General features: G+C 52.3%; 1 protein-coding gene across 1 annotated transcript in view; it reads right to left on the reverse strand.

The window, feature by feature from the left end:
• Nucleotides 1–24,084, reverse strand: part of GSG1L (GSG1 like) — a 133,237-nt gene that overhangs the window by 13,872 nt on the left and 95,281 nt on the right. Inside the window, exons 3-4 of the mRNA XM_021700564.1 lie at nt 22,804–22,915; nt 10,315–10,482 (exon numbers count right to left, since the gene is read on the reverse strand). Of these exons, the coding sequence (XP_021556239.1) occupies nt 10,315–10,482; nt 22,804–22,915 (280 nt within the window). The remainder of the gene's footprint in view (nt 1–10,314; nt 10,483–22,803; nt 22,916–24,084) is intronic.

A 24,084-nucleotide genomic window follows, 5' to 3' on the forward strand; every position in this document is an offset into this window, starting at 1 on the left:
AGTAAAAACGTGAGGCCTCTCTGTCACAGCTATTTGACTGCCCTTGTGGTCCATAAAAAGCCGCAGACACTGTGCAAACCAACGGCTGTGTTGTTCAGGAGACGTTTCTTTGCAGCAGGTGGAGGTCCAGATCTGGTTTTCGGGAGACCGCGTGTTAACCCCTGGTCTTAACAATGCTTCTCAGCTTGGAGGCCCACTGAAGTGACCTGGGGAGTTTTCATTTACCCGGGGCTGTAATGTGCGGCCAGGGCTGAGAACCACCCGTCGGGTGCAGCAGAGGCTGCGTGGAGGAAGCCCACATCCGACACGGGATCAGCATGCTGGAGGCCATGTGACCTGCTCCCTTCTCAGAGACCGAGCTGGACCCACACCCATCCGCCCATCCTTTAGCTGTGCTGCGTGGCCATTCTGGAAAGAGCTGGTTTCCCTGCTCGAACGCAGCCCTCTCTACCAGAGTCATCAATGAAAGGAACAGATCTGCGGGCTCTTGGGGGCCGACTGGTGAGGGGCAAGGCGTGGCCGCGGTTATGGCAAGAGCTGAGGACCCTCCCGTAGACCCCCAGCGCTCCCTGGCAGGAAACACGTCAGGACGCGGGGATGCTTTGGGCAAGACTGAGCCCTTGGGCCCTGCAGAGAGGAGGGAGCACGGCCGACCGGCAGCTCTGCTCTTCGCAGGCAGCATGGCCTTGTGCAGCTCACCTGACTGTCCTCCGTGAACCCTATGATCTAGAAGTTTCTACGTGGCAATGGGTACACAGTGGTAAGCACGACAGAAAGGACAAGTACCACCGCCCCACTGGTGGTTGTGAACCCTGGAGCCCGGTACCTGGCACAGAGCCAGGGCTCCAAACAGGTTAACCACCACTATTTCTAAACTCGCTTAATCGGCGGGCTTCCCTGTACATTTTTAAAGTCCAAGAGAAGAAGATGGAGTTTATTCCATTCTCCACTTGGAGGCCTCAGGCTCTAGCCCAGTGCTTGGCACCGGGCGTCCCCAGGAATGTTAGCAGGGAAGGAGCATAGGCAGCCCGAGGCTAGGAGCAGCCCACGTGGGGAGCATCTGGGGTGCTGAGCTCTGTGTAGAAAGGAAAGGAACAACGGCTAACGGGACCAGGTGACAATTATATTTGATTTGGAACTGTGATTTCCTGCAGAAAATATTATGTGCTTTCTGAAGATAGTTGTTTTTAATGGTGGTGCAAGAAATTACCCACAAATCTAAGTAAGTGCCTTGAAGGGTAAATAGTGGGGGGAGGGGGGTGCTGGGACTGAAAACAATGCTCAGGAGGGGCACCAGGTGGGCAGTGAGCACCTCTGTCCTCCGTGAACCCGCTGTGTGCTTCCCTCTGCGGGAGTCGGGCATCACCTCTGTGAAAGCTACTTGAGTCTGGACATGTCCTGATCACCTGCCAGTCTGACTTCCTCCTCTGATCAATGGGCATAATGACGCACCTGCCTCTTGGGTGGCTGTAGGAGTAAATGAATGAGTCCGTGGAAAGCTCTGTCTGTCTGGAGTTCTCATCACGTCATTATTACTATGGTCATCATCAACCTCATCTCTGAGGGTCCGTCTGTGACTCCACCGCATGGTTCCAGGTGTGGAAGGACAGTATTTTAACATGTTCACCAATCCCCACCCCTGAACCCCCCCAAAAACCACACCCCCTTTCCTTCCACTCCATCGGTTAGACCTGAGCCACGTGCTGCCTCAGGAAAGGGGTGTTCTGGAAGAAGCAGAGAAAGGGCTTCAAGGCATCAAACGCCTCAGGATTCAGGGCAGAGGGCACCCCCAGGGGGTCCCATGCAGCCTTCCGTCCCAGAACAGAGTCTCCCCAAACTGGGGACAAGGAGAGGCAGAGCAGAAAGCTAGGCTAGTACCTAGCAAGGAGGATGAGCCCCGGCTGAGGGTGACAGGAACCGCAGTACCTGCTCAGACTTTCAAGTGAGAGCGACATACACTTGTAAATTGCCTAAACCCTCATTATTTGGGGTCTGTATGCACCCGTTCAGACCTGTGTCCCGACCAAAGTCACCGCCGCCGCCGCCGTTACCGTCAGCCCCATTTTACAGACAGGAAAACCGAAGCCGAGGTAGCCCTGGGACCTGCCCCAAGTTCAGTGGCGTGCTGGTAAAGGTTAACGGCTGGCTCTCCGGCAGAAGGCAAGGGCCCAGCTTCACAGCGTCTGTGCACGCGCCCACTGTGGCCAGTGTGACGTCACTGCCCGTGGAGCTCCGGGGCCGAGTGCACGCTGGGCCCTCGTGAGCCAACACGGGCTGGCTGCGCTGCGGTCTGAACTCAGGCTGACCAGTGTCCGTATCTCCAGCGTGTCTCCACCGTCGCCTGCAGATCCCCCTCCAAACGTGGCCACAGCAGGTCAGGTGACCACAGCCAGGGGTTCCACCGGGTCTTCAGCCCCAGGGCCTCCCCAGCACAGCCCTTCCAGAATGTTCTCCAACCCCTGGGGTCTTGTCGGTACCATCCCCAAAGCCAGCCTCCCTCTCTCGCTGGCCCCAGGCTGGCTCGTTTCCCAAACCTCCAGCTACTTCCCGGTCCGAACTGGCAGTCCGCAGCCCGTGTGTGCTTCTCCACCTGTCTGACAAACGACTAGGTTGTCCCCCTTAATTTCCAATCTACCTTGGACCAATTTTTTTAAAAAATACAATAAAAATGAGTTACTAGAAAATGAAATGGGGAAAAACCACATACGAAAGCAAGCTTGATGTCCCAGCCATTTCAGCTTGCTGTGAAAGCTTCCAAACTCCCACAACTCCTGTCCTCACGTCACTGTGGATGTCTGCAGGTGGGCGCTGGTTGGGGGGCCACGCTGGGAGTGGTCCTGGGTGGCAGGAAGGGGGCCTTCCTTTATCCGCTGGCCACGCCCACCTCCTGAGCCCCTGTTCTGTCCCCCAGCCTGACGTTTCCTGAGCTTGACACTGCTCACCAGTCACGGAGCGGCTGGTCCGGTTGAGCAGGTCTGGGGCCAGGCCTGAGAGTCTGCATGCTCACAGGTTCCCGGGCGGGTGAGGCTGTTGGCCGGGGATCACAGAGGAGCCAGGCGCTGGACCCTCGGCTTCGGGCATGTGTGGGGCTCCGCTGAGCTTCGGCCCCGTTGCCCTGGGCGTCCTAGGTTGTGGCCCAGCGGACCCAGGCCTCCAGTGCCCTCCCCTCGGTCCCAGCCACACACGGGCAACACCAAAGAGCTGGCCACAGTGATGGTGGGGCTGGAGGGCACCCGGAGGCCCCCCTCGCCAACTCCCCGCCACTTCTCTGTCCCCTCCAGCTGGCTGGTGTTTAGGAGAAAACGTGGGAGTTCAGAGAGCGGCCATTCCTTCCAGATGTTCTCCCGTTTCCTTCTGAGGGTTCTCCACGCAACGGCCCATCTGCGCTTTTGGCTTTCCCCTCCCGCCGCGTTGGCCGGCCGAGGGTCCCACAGTCTCCATGGGGCCACCTCTCATCTCTGGATGCCGCTGCACTCCTCTCCAGAATACATGGCGATTTTCAAAGGACCCCCCCCCACAAAGAGTGAGAGAGGGCACAGCATCACTGAGAAGTAATAATCAGGCCATGAAAGCAGAAACAGACGAGAGGGTGCTGTGACCGAACACGTCTCAGAGGCTATATTATCTAGGGGACGGTCACAGAGGACAAAGGACACAGTGATTTTGAAATGATCCATTTGCAATGGAATACAGGCTGGAATTAAAAGAAATGCTGGCAAATCAATGACTATAAGTAGAAAATTAAGATTCCACAACATCGTATCAAAAGTGCTGTTCCAAGACAGGAGGAGATAAATGGGTTTTTTTTAAAAGATGCTTTTGTTGTTGTTGTTGCTCTTCCCGTCTTATGAGTAATATCATCATGATATGAAACATGTGGGGAAAATAACAGAGAAGATAAATATCCATGCTATCAATGCCCTCCCTGATTGCTCCATGCAGTTTTCTCTCCCATTTCTCCAATACTGGGTTTTTAACTGAGACCTCTAGATATGAGCACCTTGAGATTATTTTCAGAACTACATGGGTGGGAAATTGCGACTTAGAAAAACAAATAATCATGAGCACATGTGGGATCCCCACCCCACTTTCCACAGCCTCTCGGGGGCTCCTACGATGCGTGAAAGCCTCAAGACTCGGTCTATCTCCAAAGCTCCTGCCTCGGCCCACAAGGAGGTGGGCACACCTGAGGCGTGGTGCTGTTGAGCTTGGCTTGGGAAACCGGTCACACAAGCAAGACCACTGGCAGCTCCCAGAGAGCAAAGGTCACTTGGCCTAACCGACTGGCCAGTGACCTGCCCAAGAGGCTCCTTCCAAGAGGCTTTCCTGTCTGCTCTTCATCACTGTCTCCATCCATCACCCTGGTGGGGAATGAAATAGTGGAGTGGACATGGGTCCCTGTCCCATGGACCTTGCCAAGGAACTGCAGGGTTAGAGCTGAGGGTGGTGGGTGGGGGACAGTTACAGGGGGGCTGTAACGGTGGGGGGCTGTTACAGGACAGAGGGGGGTCTGTCCGGCTCAGGGTCGATGCTGGAGGCACCAGCTGAAGGCTGAATGTCAGCAAGGCAGAGTGGGGGGCACTCTAGGCAGAAAGGACAGCAGTCTAGCGGCTACTCGCAGACAGAACCACCCGCTAGGGGACCGCGGGGGTCCAGGAGGTGCTGTGCCCAGGAAGGGGACCAGGGTCCTCAGTGAGGCTAGGCAGTGGCTGGGCCACATCGGTGGTGGTGAGAAGCTGTCCCAGAGCCACGGGAAATCGCTGCAGTGTTTTAGGCAGAAAGCTGGGGGCAGAGGGGCCCTAAGCCTAGTAGCACAGTGAAGAGGCATCCTGCTGGGGAGGGGGCACAGATGGGAGGGGTGAGGCCAGATGCGGGAAGACACATAGGGCTCGCAGGGGCCCAGCTCGCATGCACAGGACCACAGTGGGGCAAAGAGACGTGGCAATAGGCCTGGGTTTGGAGGAGACCATCGTGAGTCGGTCCTGGCCGTGCTGGGTTTTGATGCTTTTAAGAATCCCAAGTAGAAGCAACAAAGAGGCAGATGAATATGGAGTCGGATGGTCTGGGATGGACTACGAATGTGGGAACCCTGGCACACGTATGGCCACTGAGGCTCGTGTCAAATGAGGACAGAGGAGGGCCCAGAAAGGGCCCTGGGAGCATCGCCATTTAACAGAAGAAGGGGAGGGGAGGAGTGGCCAGGGAACTGAGGGAGGAGGGTGTGTGCAGGGGGTCAGGGCCCCTGGGAGCTGTTTGGGGCAGTGGGTTGTGTTGTGAGAGAGAGGGGACAAAGTGGAGACAGGCCCTTCCAAGAGTCTCCCTACAACAGACAGGAGAGCAAACAGCAGAGACCCCCCTCTGCACCAGGCAGGGAGATGGGCAAGGGGGGCTCAAGCCCTCGAGGGTGTAGGAATCCTTTAAGTCTGTGCCCATCTCCCCCGGCTCGGCGTCTGGCTCCTCCACGTCCACCTCGAGGCCCAGGGAGGGCTGCGTGCAACCCAGGAAGGAGGCCTGGGGAGGGTTCCTACTCCACGGGTCTAAAGCCGGTAATACTCAATTCTCTGGGGCTGCCAGCCCCCACCCCAACACTGTGGGAGGATGAGAGAGATCAGAGACTAGGTCCAACTCCTACTCATAAATCAACCAAACTGCTCAGATTTTCCTAAATCCACTTGTGTGCTCCCCCTCCAGGCCTTCGCCCATGTTGCTGCTTGGGCCTGAGAACACCTTCTCTCACCCGCTGCCCATCTGGCTGGCAAGTGCTGCACGTGTCTCTAAAAACTTGGCTCAAGGGTCTCATCTCTGAAAGCTCTTTTATCCTCCAGCTGCCCTGGGGTGGGCCTGGGCCCTGGGCCTGCCGTCATCTCCAGGAGACCCCACGGTGGTACCTCGCTGCGCTCACTAGAGCCCGAGCTGGGGGCGGGGTGGGTGATGGGTGAGCCTGGGGGACCCCCAGGGCAGATGCTACTCGCTCCAGCCCACCGACACCATGTGAGAGCGGGGGCCCAGTGCAGCCAGACCCTCAGCTTTCTCATGAGAAGAAAAAACCTTGACGTTTTAACACAAAATCTCCTGATTCTTAAAGCTCACCCAAAATTCAAACATTTTTAAACCACTATGGGGGCCAAACAAAGCACATCTTTCGGCAGGCTTCTCCAAGGGCCGCCAGCTTACAGTGTGTGCTTTGCCCCTTTCTCGGGCAGGGAGTGTGTCTTCCTTGCCCGGTACCGAGGGAGGTTACTGGCAGAGGTGTGGTTAGGGAAAGGGGGACCCCCAGTTTTGTAACCGAAACTTCACCGCATCATCTCATGTAATCCTCAAAACAAAACTGTGAGGAAGGATGCCCATTTTCCAGCCAGGAAAACGGAGGCTCCAAGAGGGGAAGTGACCTACCTGGGGACCCACAGCTAGTAAACTGCGGAGTTAATTTCAACCCCAGTCAATTTCTTAACGAGCGCATCCACGGTTAAATGAGCACGCAGGCCAGGCCCAGGAACAGCGCCTGCACCATAGGAAGCTCAGTCCAGCTCGGCATCGTGAGTAACATGTGATTATTACGGAGAGTTAGTAACATAACTTATTGAGCCCCTGAGGTGCTAGGTGCCAGGACTGAGTGGAAACCAGAGACTGTTCCCCACTTTCTCTGGCGGTATGCACACGGGAAGGAGGCAGGCACAGACAAGGCGGTAAATGAATTAACAGGTAAGTTCAGAGAGTGGGACGTGCTGCAGAGCAAGGTGAAGGCCGCGATCTGATCCCCCAGGAGGAGGTTACCAGATGAGCACGAGTATCCCCCCCTGGGAAGCTCCCGGACTTCCTCTCTCCCACCCCGCGGCTTCCCCCAGGGAGGCGGATATGCAGCTGAATTCCTGCTGGAGTCCAATCCAACAGGTCTGGCTTTCCTCCACCAGTTGTTAAAGCACATCCGAACATTAAGCATTCAAGAAAGCTGGGTCTGCAAATGTTTACCTTTCATTCAGCAGCTTCCGACCCTCCCCTCAGGAGGCCCCATTAAGACACCCTCCTTGGGGATGGCAGGCAGGGTGACTGGGGAGTGCTTAGTTCCAGACATTTCTCTGAGCCGGCAAGGCTGCTCAGAGTCGGGGGGGGGGTAGGATCCCCACCCCTGCTCCACATGCATGTACACTGGCCCCTTCCCATGCACACATGCGTGCGTACACACACACACCTGCATTTCAAAACCCCTGAAAACTGTTCAGAATCTGCCCACCTAGTCCTGAGACCTGCAACAGGCTCCCCAAGAGAAAACTCCAGTAGGAGTGGGGTGGTGTGTGGCGGCAGACAGGCCCTCCCAGCTCCACCGGCCCCCATAGGGAGGCATCCTGTCCTCAGTCAGGAGCACAGAGGGAGGCCTGGATGAAGTGGGAGCCACAAATCCGTGGACAGGAATGGCGGGCACGGCTGGGAGACCCTGCACCGTCTCCCAGGGCACCACACCCACCCTCACACTGTGACCCTCAGCAGGCTCCCCTCATTTACCCCTGCAAGCCCAGCTCCCACCTCAGTGCCAGGCAGAGACTGCCGACAGGTCCTGAGAGGCCATGCATCACGAGAATGACTGTGGCCGGCTTCAAATCCCAACTCTGGCACTTACCAGCTGTGTGACCTTAGACAAGTCACTTCACCTCTCTGTGCCTTGATTTCGCATCTATAAAACGGGGACACACTAGTACCTACTACCTCGCAGAGGTGTGGTGGAATTCACTGAGTCACATCTGGAGCCGACAGAAGAGTGCTTGGCATGTGGCAGGCCCCATATGTCTGCTGTGGTTATTAATATGGATATTGGATTCTTAACGCCTAAAATGCCATCTCCTAAGCTAATCGTCCTAATCATTACCAAGCTTTATATGTCACATCAGTGGCAGAAGAAACAGACTCACAGACACAAAATGCAGTACTGTACCCAGCACGTTACCTGGGTTATTAAAGTGTGACTTCCCAGGACGCGGATGGCTCCGGGCTCTCCCGCTGGGGGTCAGAGGACACTGGCCCAGACAGGCTCAGTGCCTTGCCCCAAATCACACAGCAGTGAAGCCACAGGTCTGGAAAACCCACACACTCAGATTGAGGCTTTCCCCAAGCCTCTGCCCCTTCCACGGCACTGCCCATCCCCCAAGGAGGAGGAAATCTAGGCAGGTGGGCCCCTCAGACCTCTCCCCTGGTGTCCGTGGCTGCAGTTTTGGGGACACTGGCCATTGTAGAATTTCAGCCCTGCTGCTGCTGGGCCACTTGCAAACCTGTGCTGGGACAGATCCACGTGCGCTGAGCTTTGTAGCGAAGGCACCAAAAAAAAAAAAAAAAAAAAAATTAGAACAACCCAGCTAAGCTGAAATGCTCTCCTCAGAGAGGAAGGGAAATAAAATTTGATGAACCTCTGCATAATGTTCAAGTTATGAACGTGTAAAGTGATATTCTGCACATATGCTGGGAACCATTCATCTGCCCCCACATGGCTGGGGCCTGAGCTGTTAGGGACCATTCCAACCAGGGCACCAGCAAACAGCAACTTCTTGCTGATGAGGTACAAAGAGGTCCTGTCTTCTGCCTCAGCAAAACAGCAAAACAAGGTTGCCCTCGGATGCCCCAGGCTCTCCCGCAGCCGAGGGGACAGCTGAGGATGCAGTGTTAAGGGGTGGTTTTAGACATCGCGCTGTGTATATGGATGCTATAAACGTTTCCTGAGTGCCCACTGCGGGCCCCGTCCTATGCTGGCCATTGCCACCTTCCTAGTGAGCACGCTCTGTCCACAGCCAGGGGCGAGGCGGCCCTGTATGCCTGGGTAGTCTGGGCTCCCCCGCCATGGCTGCCTGGCCCCAGACTAGACACCTGACCTGGGACTGTGGCGTGGGGGTGCTGGGAAGCTGAATCTGCCCGATGATTCAAGGTTGAGCTGAAAGGGTGTGAGGCAACCAGGCCTGAGGTCCCCAGGGAGAAGAATTCAGTCGGTTACCCAAAGAAAAATAAAAAAGCACCTACTAGGTGCCTGGCCTAGTTGCAGGTGCTCAGAATACAGCAGGGAGCAACACAGCGAAACCCTCTATCATGGAGCTCACAGCCTATGAACATATCCAACATAAACAGAATAAGGTCAGGTTGTGTAGGTGCTCTGAAAAAATAGTGATTACAGTGCATAGGGCAAATTTAGACCAAGTGATTAAGGAAGGCCTCTCCAAGCAGATGACGTTCAAGCTGAGACCCGAGTAAGCCAGCCAGGTGAGTACTCCAGGAAAGGGCATAGCAAGTGCTAAGGCCCCAAGAGGGAGTGAGCTTGCAGTGTTCAAGGGACAGAAAGGAGACCCACATGGCACAGGAGAGACAACGGGGTCTGCAGCAGTCAGAGAGAGGTCCCTGTGTGGCCTCCATCATGTGACTCCTCAGCTTAAAACCCTTCCACTGTCCCACAGAGAGTCCAGCTCCTCAATGCTGCCCAGCTCTGCAGCCTCCTTCCCCCTTTTCCTCCTCAGACTCTGTCATCAGTCCTGACAACCTTCTAGTTCCCTGCCATTGAAAGGCATTATTGCATATCCAGTCAGCTCCCCTAGAAGCAGACACTGTGATAAGGACTTGGGTACGGGTAGTTTATTTAGGAGGTGGTCCCAGGAAATATGCTAACTATCTGCCTGTCTGTCCTTCATCCATTATCCACCATCCATCCATGCACCCATCCATCGATGTATGCATGCACTCATCCATGCATGCATGAATTCATTCATCCATCCATCCATCCATCCACCCAACCATCCATACATACATACATGTACCCAACCATGCATCCATCCATCCATTCATACACACACAATTTATTGTCACTTCTTCTATTCCCAACTGGACTGTGAGGACTCAGGTGATCAGATGTAGTCCCTGGCCTTGAGGAGACCTCCTCATCCAGCAATCATCAACAATCCCACTGCTGGGTCCTCTTTTCACCCAATGCTGTGAGAGAGCCCAAGAAGGGGACCTTGGTTCGTTCTCTGTATGCCCCTAAGAAGACATGGTTCTAACAAGCATGGGGCTAAATAGCAAACACTGAGACTCAGTTTTCTTCTTGGTTTCTCAGGCTCTGATCATAAGGCAACCTCACGTCCCATAAAACATCAAAATGTCCCAGAAATTCTAACACAGTGGGGTCCAAACTCTGCCTCACCCAGCATCTCCCTTCTACCCCACTACCTCCCCAAGATGCTTCTGTCAGATCACTCTAGTTTTTGACTGGAGCCCTATGACCACTGAGGCCAAACCCTGGGCTTTGGATTCCCAGTGATGGCCAGAGGTGACCCCATGTGCACTGACCTCTCCCGGAAGTACTTGATGGCCTCAGGGTCTATGAAGGTTGGCTCCTCCCGGTAGCCCTGCTCAAAGACCTTGCGCTTGTGCCGGAACTCAATGACCGTCTTGGTGTAGGAGTTGAGTGTGGTGACAGAGGCCGCCATGCAGCAGGTAAAGGAGCCCCACGCCAGGCTGCCAAGAGATGAGAGAGGTGCCACAGTGAGGGTGGGCAGGGGACAGGAAACCCCCCCCCCCGCCACCGCCAGCGGACATGCATTCACCCTGCCCAGCTGCCTCCTCTGATCTGGGCCAGTCTGGAGCAGGTGCTACCACAGAGAAGACTAAGACGAGGCCCTTGCTCCACTCAATCTGTACACTGTGATGCAGATACGACAGCATTCATTACAGGGAGGCAAGAAAAGACCGAGACCTTCCATCCACGGGGGCCAGCCTCAGGGAAGGTCACCAGAACACAACTAGGCTTGCATGGGCTCTTGGAGGAGGAGCGAGAGTTTGCCAGGGGGGCGGGGAAGGGAAGGGCATTCCAGGAAGAGGGAAGGGCATGTGCAAAGGTGCAGAGGTGCGAGGCAGTAGGGAACAGTCCACAGACTGCAGGAGGTCTGGGATGCTGGAGTGAGGGAGAGTGCAATTAGTTGGGAGTTGATGATTGAGAAGATGGGGGGCAGACACCCTAAAAGCTGCTGTCCATGGGGGTTAAATTACCTCTGTTCATGTGTGACCTTGGGCAAGATGCTTAACCTCTCTGCCTCTTACTTCTACCACTTTAATGGACATAACAACAGCACCAGCTCACAACGTTGTTGCAAGGATTAAAGGAGATGGGCATTCAAAATATCTCAGAACAGTGCCCTGGCGCACAGAGTGGGCCCTCAAGAAAGGTTTGCTGTCATTACTACCATCAGCAGTTTCAACATACTTACTACCCACTTCTGTCTGGCTTCATTTCCAAACTCTCCCTCTGAGAGATTAAGTTATCATGACCCGTGTGGCATTCTCCTCCACCCTTCCTCCAAGCACCGCTGGTGACTCTTAGCCGCACTCACCTGATATGGATGTGGAGCCAGCTAGAGCCGGAGGATCTGTCCTATCCACAACTGGAAAGTAGGGAAGGGTAGTGTGGGGCTAGGAGATCAGCTGGCCAGGGTGCTGGTCTTCTCTGACCCAGTGTCCATTCTAGAAGTGGCCTCCCGCCTAATTCCTCTGACCAAGACTACACAGTAACATTTAGAACCAGGAGTGGGGACCCGCCTGACTCCAGTTAGTTACACACAGTCTGGTCTCCGGGTCCGTGCTCCCCAGTCTCTGCCCTGATGACTGGTTTCCTCCGAATCAAGGGCTCAGTGCCACTGCCCTGTCTCAGAGCACCCAGCCTCCCCTTCTGCCAGCCAACCGTTGGGTCTCTCACCATCACCACCCATGCATTCCTCAAGGCCAGTGCAGCCTACCTCCCACACCCACTGTTCTTCTCTTTATCAGCCCCAGGCCACCCAGAAGGAAAGCAAGGGGAAGTGTGAAGATTCAGCCTTTCTCACAGGGATCCCCTATCATCACCTGTCCCTTATTGCCAAAACCGTTCATGGATTCCTTGTTCTTTCATGATAAGGAACTAATTTAGGCCTCCCAGAAGCTCTTGAGTATCTGTAATAGACAGCGATGGGGTCCACCTGGCCCGTCTTAGAACTGCCCTGTCCATCAAAGAGTCCAGGAGGTGACCCCGCCCCCCTGCTCATAGATGATTGGATGAGGGCTGGGCATCTGACCAAAGTTGGCCCAATCAGATACTCTCTCCTCTAAGCAATGAAACTCAAGACTAGTTCAAAGAAGGATGTGCGTTTGAACTACAGAGGTGGAAATTCAGAACGTGAGGCTAGAGAATAAAGAAGCAGGCTTTTCCTGGGATTCCACGAGGATACGTACGTTGGTTTTGCCTGACCAGCATCCTTTCTGTTAAGGGACCAGTGCTCCCCTCCTCTCAGGCCACGTGGTTTGTGTGGAGCTGGCCTCACTCCCAACTTTTAGGGGTGACCACATGGCCAACACCTGGCCAATGAGAGCATCAGCTTCCCTCTGGCCACAGTAATTGGTTCAAGCATGGGCACATGACACCCAAGTCAGGCTAATGAGACTCGATCCCAGGACTCTTGGACGTATTTCACCCGGGGTGCCAAGCTGGTGGGATTTGAGCTTGGAGCTGCTGGGAACTGGCTTGCCACTATGCAAACTGCTGAGGAGGCTGACTCAAAGCAGAGCCATGAAAAAGGAGCTAGATCCCTGCGCTGAAGCCATTATCCCTGGACTTTTCAGTTATGGGAGCCCAAATTCTTTTATCGGATGTTTTCTTTCCCTAAGCCAGTTCGAATTGGGTGTCTGTCGTTGGCAACCCAAATTCTTGTACAATTACTTTCTATAAACTCCTCTCTTTTACACGGCTTAGTTTTAAAGTGAACTTCTAGTCTTTATGATCAGGAATCTCATCTAGGAGCAGGTCCAACTCCCAAGTCTGATGACCCAACCAGAGAAGGAGCATCTCTCCCTGTCACACACACCCCTGTTCAATTTCATCTCAGCCCTCGCCACACCCTGTAATTCTCCTGTAGCTTTTCTTCCTATTTATCATTCTTTGTTCTTAAATGAAACTTGCTATTTTGGGGTAATTATAGATTCACATGCAGTTGTAAGAAATAATACAGAGAGATCCACGTACCCTTTACCCAGTTTCCCTCAGTGGTAACATCTTGCAAATATAGTCCCCAGCCAGCATATCGACTCCGATACAGTCAAGATACAGAACAGCTCCATCCATCACCACAACGATCCCTCCTCTTGCCATTTTACAGCCACACCCCCTCCCCTCCCAACCTCTGGCAACCAGTAATCAGTTCTTCGTTTCTCTAATTTTGTCATGTTAAGAATGTAGCACAAATGGAATCACACAGCACGTATTTTGGGGATTGGCTTTTCGCACTCGGTGTAATTCTCTGGAGAGTCATCCCGGTTGCTGTGTGTATCAACCATTTGTTCCCTTATATCAGGGAGTTTCTCCACATCTGCACCAGCATGTCATGTTGTCACTTTTTTTTTTTTTTTTTTTTAGCGATTCTGATAGATGTGTAGTAACACCTCATTGTGGTTTTCATTTGCATTTTCCTAATGGCTAATGGTGTTGAACATCTTTTCAGTTGCTTACTCGCCATCTGTTTATCCTCTTTGGCAAAATATGTTCATGTTCTTCTGCCCACTTTCTAATTGGATTGTTTTGCTGCTATTGTTGCTTACTGTTGAGTTTTGAGTGTTTGTATAGATCCTAAATACTAGGCCTTTGTCAGAGAGGTGGCTTACAAATGGTTTCTTCCTCTGTAACTTGTTTTCCAACGTCTTTACAAGGTCTGTCACAGGGCAAGCATTTCATTTTGCTGACATCCAATTGATCATATTTTCCATTTATGCTTTTGACCCATTTGATATCAAATCTAAGACCTCTTTGCCTATGTCTAGATCCCAAAGATTTTCTATTTTTCTCTAAAGATTTTACAGTTTTACAATTTACATTTAGGTCCACGACCCATTTTGAGTTGATTTTTACACAAGGCGTGGAGTTTAGATCAAGATTGACTTTTTTTCTTTTGTCTCTGAATGTCCCATAGTTCCAGCACCATTTGTTGAAAAGGCTACCCCCGACCTCCACTGAATGGATTTGCATCTTTGTCAAATATCAGTTAGGCCTATTTGCGTGGGTCTATTTCTGGGTCCCTTATTCTGTCCCATTGATCTCTGTGTATCCCTTCACCCATACCACACTGTCTAGACTACGTAACTATACATTAAGTCTTGAAATTGGATAGACTGATTCCTCCCACTTTTAGTCTTCTTTTTCAAAACTGTTTTAGCTCTTCTAGTTCCTTTTCCTTTCCTAATAAATTATAGAATACTCTTATCTATACCTACAAGAAATCTTGCTGAGATTTTAATAGGAATTGCATGAAACCTGTATACCAGCTTGAGGGGAACTGATATCTTTGCCACAAACATGATGTATCGCTCCATTTATTTCGATCTTCTTTGATTTCTTTCATTGCAATTTTGTGGTTTTCAGCATGCAAGTCCTACAGATGTTTTGTTAGATTTATGATGAAGCGTTTCACTTTTTTCAGTGCAAACGGTACTGTATTTTTAGTTTTGTTGTCCAACTGTCCAATGCTAGTTTATTAGAAATATAACTGATTGGGGGCACCGGGGCACCTGGATGGTTCCGTTGGCTGAGCATCTGACTCTTGGTTTTGGCTCAGGCCATGATCTCAGGATCTTGAGATAGCGCCCCACTTCGGGCTCCACGTTCAGCAGGGTGTCTGCTTGAGATTCTCTTCCTCTTCTTCTCCCTCTGCCCTTCCCCTGCTTGTGCTCTCTCTCTTCCTCTCTCTCAAATAAATAAATAAATCTTTTTAAAAAATTGATTGGGGCGCCTGGGTGGCTCAGTTGGTTGAGCATCTGACTCTTGGTTTTGGCTCAGGTCATGATCTCACGGGTCATAAGATCGAGCCCTGAGTCAGGCTCCACACTCAGTGGGGAGTCTGCTTGAAGATTCTCTGCCCCTCCCCCCATTTACACGCACACACGCTCTGTAAAGTCAATAAATCTTTAAAAAAAGAAATATAATTGATTTTGTGGTTTTTCTCTTGTATACCAAGACTGTACTGAGCTCGTATATTAGGTCTAGGCATTTTTTGATAGATCTCTTGGATTCTTCTACATAGGCAATCATGTCACCTGCAAAGAAGTATGGTTTACTTCTTCCTTTCCAATCTGTATGCCTTTTATTTACTTTTCATGCTTTACTGTACGGGCAAGAACTTCCAGCACTGTGCTAAGAGTGGTGTTCCCAGTCTCAGGGGGAAACGTTCAGTTGTGATACCACCTGGTGGGAGCAGGGGTCCCGGCTCCCCACGTGACCTCCACTGCCACTCGGGAATGGGTGGGGCTTGTTACTGTTCCAGCAAAGTGACAGTCCCGGCTCCCTACTCTGCTATCCCCGTAGCCGGTGAGGTGCCTCATGACAGCCTGGTGAGGTGAATCTAAGCTTGCACGAGTGGGGGGTCAAACTGTTGGTTTGTTTTCTGTGATGTAGGACTATCGAGAGCAGCTACTGCTAAGTTTTCTCTCTTGTTAGGCTGCCCCTTTCCTGGTCTTTTTTTTTTTTTAAATATATATATTTTTAAAGATTTTATTTATTTATTTGAGAGAGAAAGAATGAGAGACAGAGAGCATGAGAGGGAGGAGGGTCAGAGGGAGAAGCAGGCTCCCCGCCAAACAGGGAGCCCAATGCGGAACTCGATCCCGGGACTCCAGGATCATGACCTGAGCCGAAGGCAGTCGCTTAACCAACTGAGCCACCCAGGCGCCCCTGGTCTTTTGGCTACAGAAAGCAGACTTTTGGTGGGTGTGTGTGTGTGTGTGTGTGTGTGTGTGTGTGTGTGTGCGCACGCGCGCCTTTTGGTATTGCTGGATTGCTGACGTCTTCATTTCCAAACCGGGATGCACTAGACCAAAGGGACTCACCAGTGTACTGTCTCTTGGTCCCTGATCAGCCTACTGTCTTCTGTCTACCTTTCAGCATCTTCTTACGCTTGCTTTATGGCTAATGTTCCAGGATTTTAGTTGTACTTAGCAGAAAGAATAGGGAGAAGTATGTCTACTCCATCTTCCCAGAAGTGGTAGGCCTGATTATTTGGTTTTTGATCGTCTTCCCACCCATACCAGAACTTCAGCTTCATGAAAACAGGAGCTTTGTTTTGTTCACTGCTCTATCCTTAGGACCTAGAACAATGCCTGGCACATAGGAGGTGCTCAGTATTTGTAGAATGAAGAAATACAGACACGATAAAAACAGACTGAACAAACAGATATAAAAACACTGTACTGGTTTTCATGTGGTTGGGGGGCTCAGGGTTGCATCCACGAGTCTCCATCCTCCCTGCTGTGCTTCATCCCAACACCCCTCTGGGCCCCCACGCAGGGCAGTTTGAAAACCTCGAGGCTCTAACACCTGTTGGTGTTTGCAGCTTGCGCTTCTGAGCGGGTACAGTGAGGTACGTGGGTGGTTGGCCTGGTTTTTGGAGCCGAGAGCAGAGTGGACACTGTGGGGAGGAAAGGGGAGGGTGACAGGCTGGACAGAGTGGCTGTCAGCCACCTTGTCCTCTGGGAGCTGCACTGCAGGGCAGGGGGGATGCTGGGGCCAGATTCAGAGATGCATAGAAACCACCTTGCAATCCGCTACAGGCCCTGCTCGGTGGGAAGGCTATTAACTGACCCCTGAGGGAGGCAGCCCCAGTCCTCATTTAGGACAGATGGACAGAGAGTCACAGTGCAGGACAGGACACAAATGCTCCGTCCAGGCCACGCTCAGTGCCCCAGAGCTGATGGGACCAGGAGTTGATGATGGGAGGTTCTGGGGGCCCGGCCAGTCTAGCAGGCACCCTTGGGCAGCCACGCCTCTCCTTCCCCTCCTTGGTCTTAGACAAAGGGAGGCCAGAGCCCCCTGCCTTGGGGGACATGAGAAGGAGGGAGAGCTTCCAGCTTCCTGCTGACCACTCAGCCTCTCAGCAGTGACATCAGCAACACACCCTCTCCAGGGGCTCTCTGGGGCCAAGGTCCTTCGATGGTCACGGCAGCAGAATCCCCCCACCCCTGAGGGATCAATCCGCTGAAATGCCATCTAAGGCTTGCAGAGAGGGCAGGGCGGCCTAGGGTCCTGAGAGAGGGAAGAGGCTAGCCTTCTGTTTCCAGGGTTGTGGAGACTGGAAGGGGGTAAAGGGGAATAGCAGTGAGGCCATTGACTTCACACAGGTAGGGTTTCAGAGGCGAACAGAGAGGCACCACCCCCCTCGGTACTGGCCCAACTTGCTACTCTTTGCTGTGTGACCTGTGCCGAACTGCTTAACCTCTCTGGGCTTCTAGCTCTTATAAAGCTACAACTCCCTGATGCTCTCCTACCCCCCGTCTGCAGACTGAATGCTCAGGACTGGGGTTTCGCTGTGTGTGTTGTGGTAGGAGGGGCCATTTTAAAAATCTTTCTCCATTTTGATCAAATTCAACAGAACAACAAAGTGACTAGCTTTCTACGTTCTTGCCATTGCCAGGAAAACTGCCAGGCTGACCTTCCACGCCAGGTTCACAACTCAAACTCCTGCAGGGTCCGGTGGATGATGATGCGGGGAAAGTACAAGGCGACAGTAAGTACAAGCCCCAAACTTGGATTTTTATGCAAAATGTTTACCTTTTTAGATGTTAAAAACAAATACATCTTTTATTTTTTTTAAACATTATAATTTTTAATAGGTTTTTTTTTTTTTAGATTTGTGTGTGTGTGTGTGAGAGAGAGAGAGAGAGCGTGCAAGCAAGCATGAGCAGGGGGGAGGGCAGAGGGAGAAGCAGGCTTCCCCCCAAGCAGGGAGCTCGATACAGGGCTCGATCCCAGGACCCTGGGATCATGACCTGAGCCCAAGGCAGACACTTAACCAACTGAGCCACCCAGGCGCCCAAATACATCTTTTATCTAACACCGTGGCAGGCGACACAAAACATCCAGGGGCCCTGGGCTGCATGCAGTTTGCAGCCCCTGGACTAACTGTGCAACCTGGGCCTTGCTGTTTCTGAGGCTGTGTCCTGGTCCCTGATCTGGGCATGGTAACCCCTCCGTGGGAGTTAGCACGGCAGGACCAGACAGCTCGGGGAGCTGAGACACAGAGCTGGGGGGAAAAAAAGGCAGGCAGAGGGCTGGAGGGTCCCCAGGCTCAGGCGAGGATGGGGTTCCGAGGCTTAGGGCCAAAGCGGGGAGTCGGGCAGGGACGGGAGGGCACAGCCAGGGCAGGTGGAGCCCAGAGCACAGATGGCAAGGGGCTGCCTGCACGCCCACCGGGTGTCATTGCATGGACATTCGGGGCACGTGCCTCCCAGCAAGTGAGAGCAGCATTACCAAAGGCTCAATGTCATTGTCACCACTTAGAATCACCACCACTTAGGAGCACTTACTGTGTCCCAAGCGCTTTAAGAGCTTGGTCCCATGTAGTCCGTCCAACAACCCTATGAAACACGTATTACTACTACCTACCCCAGAGATGAATACACTGAGAGGCTGAGTTGTTCACCTCTAACAGGAACATTCGTGGAGCACATCCTCTGTGCTAAGCACCTCACGCGCCTTATTCCACACGGTCCTCATCGTAGCTCCTCCTCAGAGATGCCCCCACCCGGAGCCTCACCTCCTAAGGTTCATGCTTCGTGCGGCCCCTTCACCTTGAATCTGGCCCCATCACTTGCTCTCGACCAACAGAATGCACCAGAAGTGACAGCGTGCCTCCTGAGACAAGGTCATAAAATAAACTTGTAGCTTCTGCTCAGATGGCTTGGAATGCTTGCTCCCCGCAAGAAGCCACTCCTGCTGACAGCCTAGCTGAGCCCCCAGCCCCCAGCGGGCCCCCACAGCCAGTGCTGGGAGGGGTCAGTTAGGACACCCTGCCCGGCCACGCCCCAGATGATGCCACCTGGCCAACATCCCACTGAAGCATCATGGAAGACCTTGAGCAAGGACAACTTAGCTAAGCCCGGTCAACCTTACAACCTTACAACACCATAAGAGAAAATAACACATTTTTGTTTTAGGGTGATGTGTTCTAAATGAAGAGAACACTGACACACTACTCGCAAGAGCCCCATGAGTAGAAACTCAGGCCATCCTCATTTTACAGATGAGGATACTGAGGCACGGGGAGGCTGAGTGACCTGGTGTGAGTCAGCGGCTGGCGAAGGTCCAGGTGGGGGTCTGCTCCCAGGCTGTCTGATTCCCAACCAAGGAACCTTCTCCTTCCTGTGCAGGTGTCCCTCCCAGAAGCTGGTGCCCAACTTCAGCTGGGCATCTCTGATCCCCCAACCTCCCAAGCCCCCGAGGCCTGTTTTGCTCTGCTGGGCGGGGAGACAGAGGCTGATACTGTCTGGCCTCAAAGCTGGTCTCCTCTCTGGTGCCTGGGGTGGGGACAGGGGCAGTGTAGTGGCCAGAATTTTGACAAATGGCCTCACACATATTAAACAAGAGAAATGACACTGCACAGCCCTGGCAAGGCCCCAAAAGAAGGGATGAAAAATGGGGCTGATCCATCTTGCAGGCTTCGGTGACAAGAAGAAATGGATCAGCCCTAATAGGGGCCGCACATTGGGCCCCGGCCTTAAATAAGTCAAATGAAAATCAGGCCAGCCACAAGGGAGGAGGGGAGCAGGGCAGGAGGCCCGGCTTTCAGGGAAAGAAAGGTTCCCGTGGCTGACACCAGCCGGCTGGGTTTTAGATGCTGAGTGCCAGGGTGGAGAACTAGGGGCTTCTAGAGAGGCCTGTGGGAGGAGGAGGCTCAGAATCTTATTACCACTTAAGGCTGTGGGACCCTGGGGGGGGTGACCCAACCTTTCTGAGCCCTGGTTCTCACACATTCAACATGGGGCTTTTGCATATATTAAGTTCATATTAAGAATGGTAATATTAGAAGGGCTAGAGCCTGGGGCGTCTGGGTGGCTCAGTCAGTAAAGCGCCAGACTCTTGATTTTGGCTCAGGTCATGATCTCAGGATCAAGAGATCAAGCCCCACATTGGGCTCCGTCCTCGTACTTAGTGTGAGTCTACTTGAGATCCTCTCTCTCCCTCTCCCTCTGCCCTTCCCCCTGCTTGTGTGCTCTCTAAATAAATAAATAAGGGGCGCCTGGGTGGCTCAGTCGTTAAGTGTCTGCCTTTGGCTCAGGTCATGATACCGGGGTCCTGGGATCGAGCCCCGCGTTGGGCTCCCTGCTCTGCGGGAAGCCTGCTTCTCCCTCTCCCATTCCCCTGCTTGTGTTCCCTCTCTCGCTATGTCTCTCTTTGTCAAATAAATAAATAAAATCTTTAAAAAATAAAATAAAATAAATAAATAAATAAAATCTTAAAAAAAAAAGGGGGGCTGAAGTTTAAGAGCACTTATGCATATGTCAAACAGGGTGCTAAGCACATCTACAAACTGTCTTTGTATTACCCCATTCTCAGAGAGACACAATACAGAGGTTGAGGGTGCGGGCTCTGAGGCCAGACCGCCTGGGTTCAGATCCCGCTGTGCCGCCCAGCAGTCAGATAGCCTGGATAAGTGACTTGAGTTCCCTTTGCCTCAGTTTCCTCTCCAGGAAGTACCCACTCCATAGCATTGTTATGATGACGACATACCAGTGCTCAATACACAGCAGAGATTATTACACACGTGCTCAACACTCCAAAATGTTCCTTTCCTTTGTCCCCTTCTCTAGCTCAGATGACCAACTTCCAAGGTCAAGAGCTCAAGCAAGAACTGCCAGAAGGAGGGAAGCATTGGATAAAATGGAACCAGAGCCTTAGCTGGTTTCCCTGCGGTCTTTCCACTTCAAGCGATCAGGGGTGGTGTTGGAGGGTCCAGGTCCCTTTAAGGCACATGCCTTTACAGGGGTGGGGCCAAGGAGAGAGTAGGAAGGGGCTTAAATCGGCAGGAGTCCCCACTGGTCTGAAAGGGGGGTCTTTCTGAGTTGGAGCCCTTTCTGCTCCACTCCGACCATCTTCCTCCAAAGTCTCTGTACCTGCTGTCCCCCTGCCCAGCACACTATCTTATTCCCTCCTCCACCAGTCTGCCTGACCACATTCTCCCCAGAGGACTCTCCCTGCCCAAAGCTGGGTCTGTGAACCCCCCCATCCACATGATAGCTTGTTTACTTGTCTCAATTGCCTGTTACAACAGTGTCTTGGCCACTGCTGTGCCCCCAGCACCTAGGAGAGTGGCTGTCCCCAAGTAAGCATTCGGTAAATGCCTGTAAAATGACTAAGTAGATAAATGGCCCCCAGCCACCAGAAGCAGACCTGCAGACCCTGGACATCTGTGGTCGCTGTCTTTCCAGCATGCATTCCTTCTTCTGATAACACCCCCCCCACTCCCAATTTTCCACTGGGGGACCTCTCCTCCTCCTCTCTTTGTCCAAGGGTTTGGGTGGGGCCAATCTCTCTTCCTTGACCTTGTAATCAAGCCAGACCAATTAGAGCAGTCCAGTCTCCTCAGGGTCTAAATCATTGGTCATGGGATGGACACATGACTTAAGCTAATCCAATGAAAGCCTTAACCAGGATGTTGGCTGCAAATATTGGGAAGAGGCCCCATCTCTCTGCTGGTGTTGCTACATTTGTAAAATGTAAGCCTAGACCTGGGCTTGGTGACCATTTTTGCTTAGGGAAAAGTTGCTTGTGAATGAAGCCAACCAACACAAAGGGAACAGAGACAGGAAAGTGGGGAGGGGAGACTGCCTCAGCTACTGATGAATCATCTGATCACTTGGATCCAGCTGTGCCTGAAGCAGACATTCTGGTAGCTCACCCAGCATCCATTCCACCCACTCACCATTTGTGAGCTTTTGGCTCACTCCTGACTCCAGAGATGAGCGTGGGCAAGCTGAGCCAATAAGCTCATGACATTCCCTCAGCTGTGGTGATGATTCAGGAGAGAGAAAATGACCTAAGTTGGGCCCATCAAAGGGAGGCTTGGGACTTTAGTCAATGTTGGGGAAAGAGAAGCCCTTTCTTCCCCTGTATGTGAAGGAAGAAGCAGCAGCCTCAGGAGCAGCTTTCTCACCACCAGGAGGGAAGCCCCCCCAGGGACAGGGTTAACATGTGCAGATGATCCCAGAGGAAGAGCAATCAGTCCTGATGACGTCAGAGACTCTGGATCAAACGGACCCTGAAGTCCACAACACAGCTGCCCCTTCCACTCACAGGAACCAGTGTGTTTCCGTATTGCTTGGACTGACGGGGATGGACTTTTCTGTTACAACACAAGGCACCCTAGCTGATCCTCCTGGACTTTTCTGTTATCTGAGCTAATACACATCCCGTGTTTACTTACACGTGGGAGTCTATTGCCGATCCTGCCTTTCTTTCCACACCTAGCCTAGCAGACCTCCCAGGGCCCAGACGGCCTGCCAGCTTCTTTCTCCCCCTTCCAGAGCGGCCTGTGTGGCAGGGTTGGCAAACTTTCTCTGTAAAGGGCCGGGTAGTAAATATTTTAGGCTTTGTGGGCCACTGAGCGTGGGTCACAACCACAACTCTGCTGTTGTAGCAGGAAAGTAGCCACAGACAACACGTAAACCTAAGTGTGGCTCTGTCCCAATAAAACTTGATTTACGGACACTGAAATTTGAATTTCACATAATTTTCACACATCGCAAGATGTTATTCTTCTTTTGGTTTATTTTCCAGCATTTCAACGTGTAAAAACCATCCTTAGGTTGAGGGCTGCATAAAAACAGGCGGTGGGCCACATTTGGCCCACGGGCCACAGTTGGCCAACCGCAGTATTAGGGTCTCAAAGTGCCTTTGGACTCCGGGCTAGCTACCTTTGCCTTCTTCTGCCCTTCTCCCCCCAGCTGGGCCAAGCTGCTAAAGTCCCAGCATGCCTGGAGGTCAAAGCCACTTACCAGAAGGACCACCCGTAGTCCCAGGAGTGGGGTCTCCAGTCTTCAGGGCCAAGGCTCACAGTGACCTGGAATACTTGCGTGTACATCATGTGGGCTACCATTCCCAGGAGGCCTGTGGGGGGGAGCAGAACAAGGGGTCAGGAAGCCAGGTGGGGCTCTGTCCCCCTTTGTCCCATGGGCCTGTTAGTGTTGGGGGACAGCATGGAAGGAGAAGGGCCGTCGGCAGGACCGGAGCAGGGAAGCCAGAGGAGGGTGCTTTTCTCAGCCAGCCAAGGAGCTTGAGTTTGATCGAGAGGGCAAAAGGCAGGCCTGGAGAAATTAAACAAGGGAGACACAGAGTCAGATCTGGGCGCAGAGGGACACGCTTTTTCTGTTAAGTACCAGATACGTAGATATTTTAGGCTCTGTGGTCCATGCAGCATCTGTTGCAACTACTTCTCCACTGCTGGAGAGCCATAGACAATACATAAATGGGTGAGTATGGCTGTGTACCAATAAAACTTTATTTACAAAAACAAGCACCGGGCCGGATTGAGCCCGTGGGCTATAGTTTGCTGATGCCTGTGTTAGAAGGTCATTTGGGAGAAGCAGCCTAGAGGTATTTTTCAAAACTGTAGATCTGGACTCCCTAGACTAGTGGGTCATGAAATCACCTTGACTGATTGCCAGCAGTTAAAAAAAAAAAAAAAAAAAAAAGGCAACAAGAATGGAATGGAATAGAATAGGCATATCTGATACCATCAAGTATAACAAGAGTGAGTATTGTTTTGTGAAACTTTGCAGTTCTATGCATATGTCTGTGTGTGTGGTGACTGAAACATGAAATGGTTTTCTGTGGCTCATGGTCAAAAATCTTTGAGCCCACTGGCTGGGAAGACTTGGATTCCCAGGGATCTGAGTGGGAATCCTCTTCCACCATGTTTTCGCCATGTGGCGCTGGGCAAAGCTTCACTCTCTGAGCTTCATTCAAATCTCTGAACCCTAAGATGAGGACTGTGATGGGTAAGGTGAAGGGTAGGTAAAGGAGGCGAGGCAGCTTCAGTGTTGGTGCCTAGGGGGCATGTAATCATTACAGCTAGCATGATTATTACAACCCTGGGGACCTTTCTCTGTGTGGACCATGGCATCTGGAGCCCTCATGAACCTAACCCTAAGATAGAGTGATACGATATTGAGGAGGGAAGGGGTAGATAACAAGAAAGGAAAGGAATCATGCTTGTGCACCTGCTGTGGGCTGAGCACTCTGTGTTATTACCTCTTACTTTTCATAACAACCCTCTA

Source organism: Neomonachus schauinslandi, chromosome 5 (assembly GCF_002201575.2).
Source record: "Neomonachus schauinslandi chromosome 5, ASM220157v2, whole genome shotgun sequence".
NCBI classification, from domain to species: Eukaryota; Metazoa; Chordata; class Mammalia; order Carnivora; family Phocidae; genus Neomonachus; species Neomonachus schauinslandi.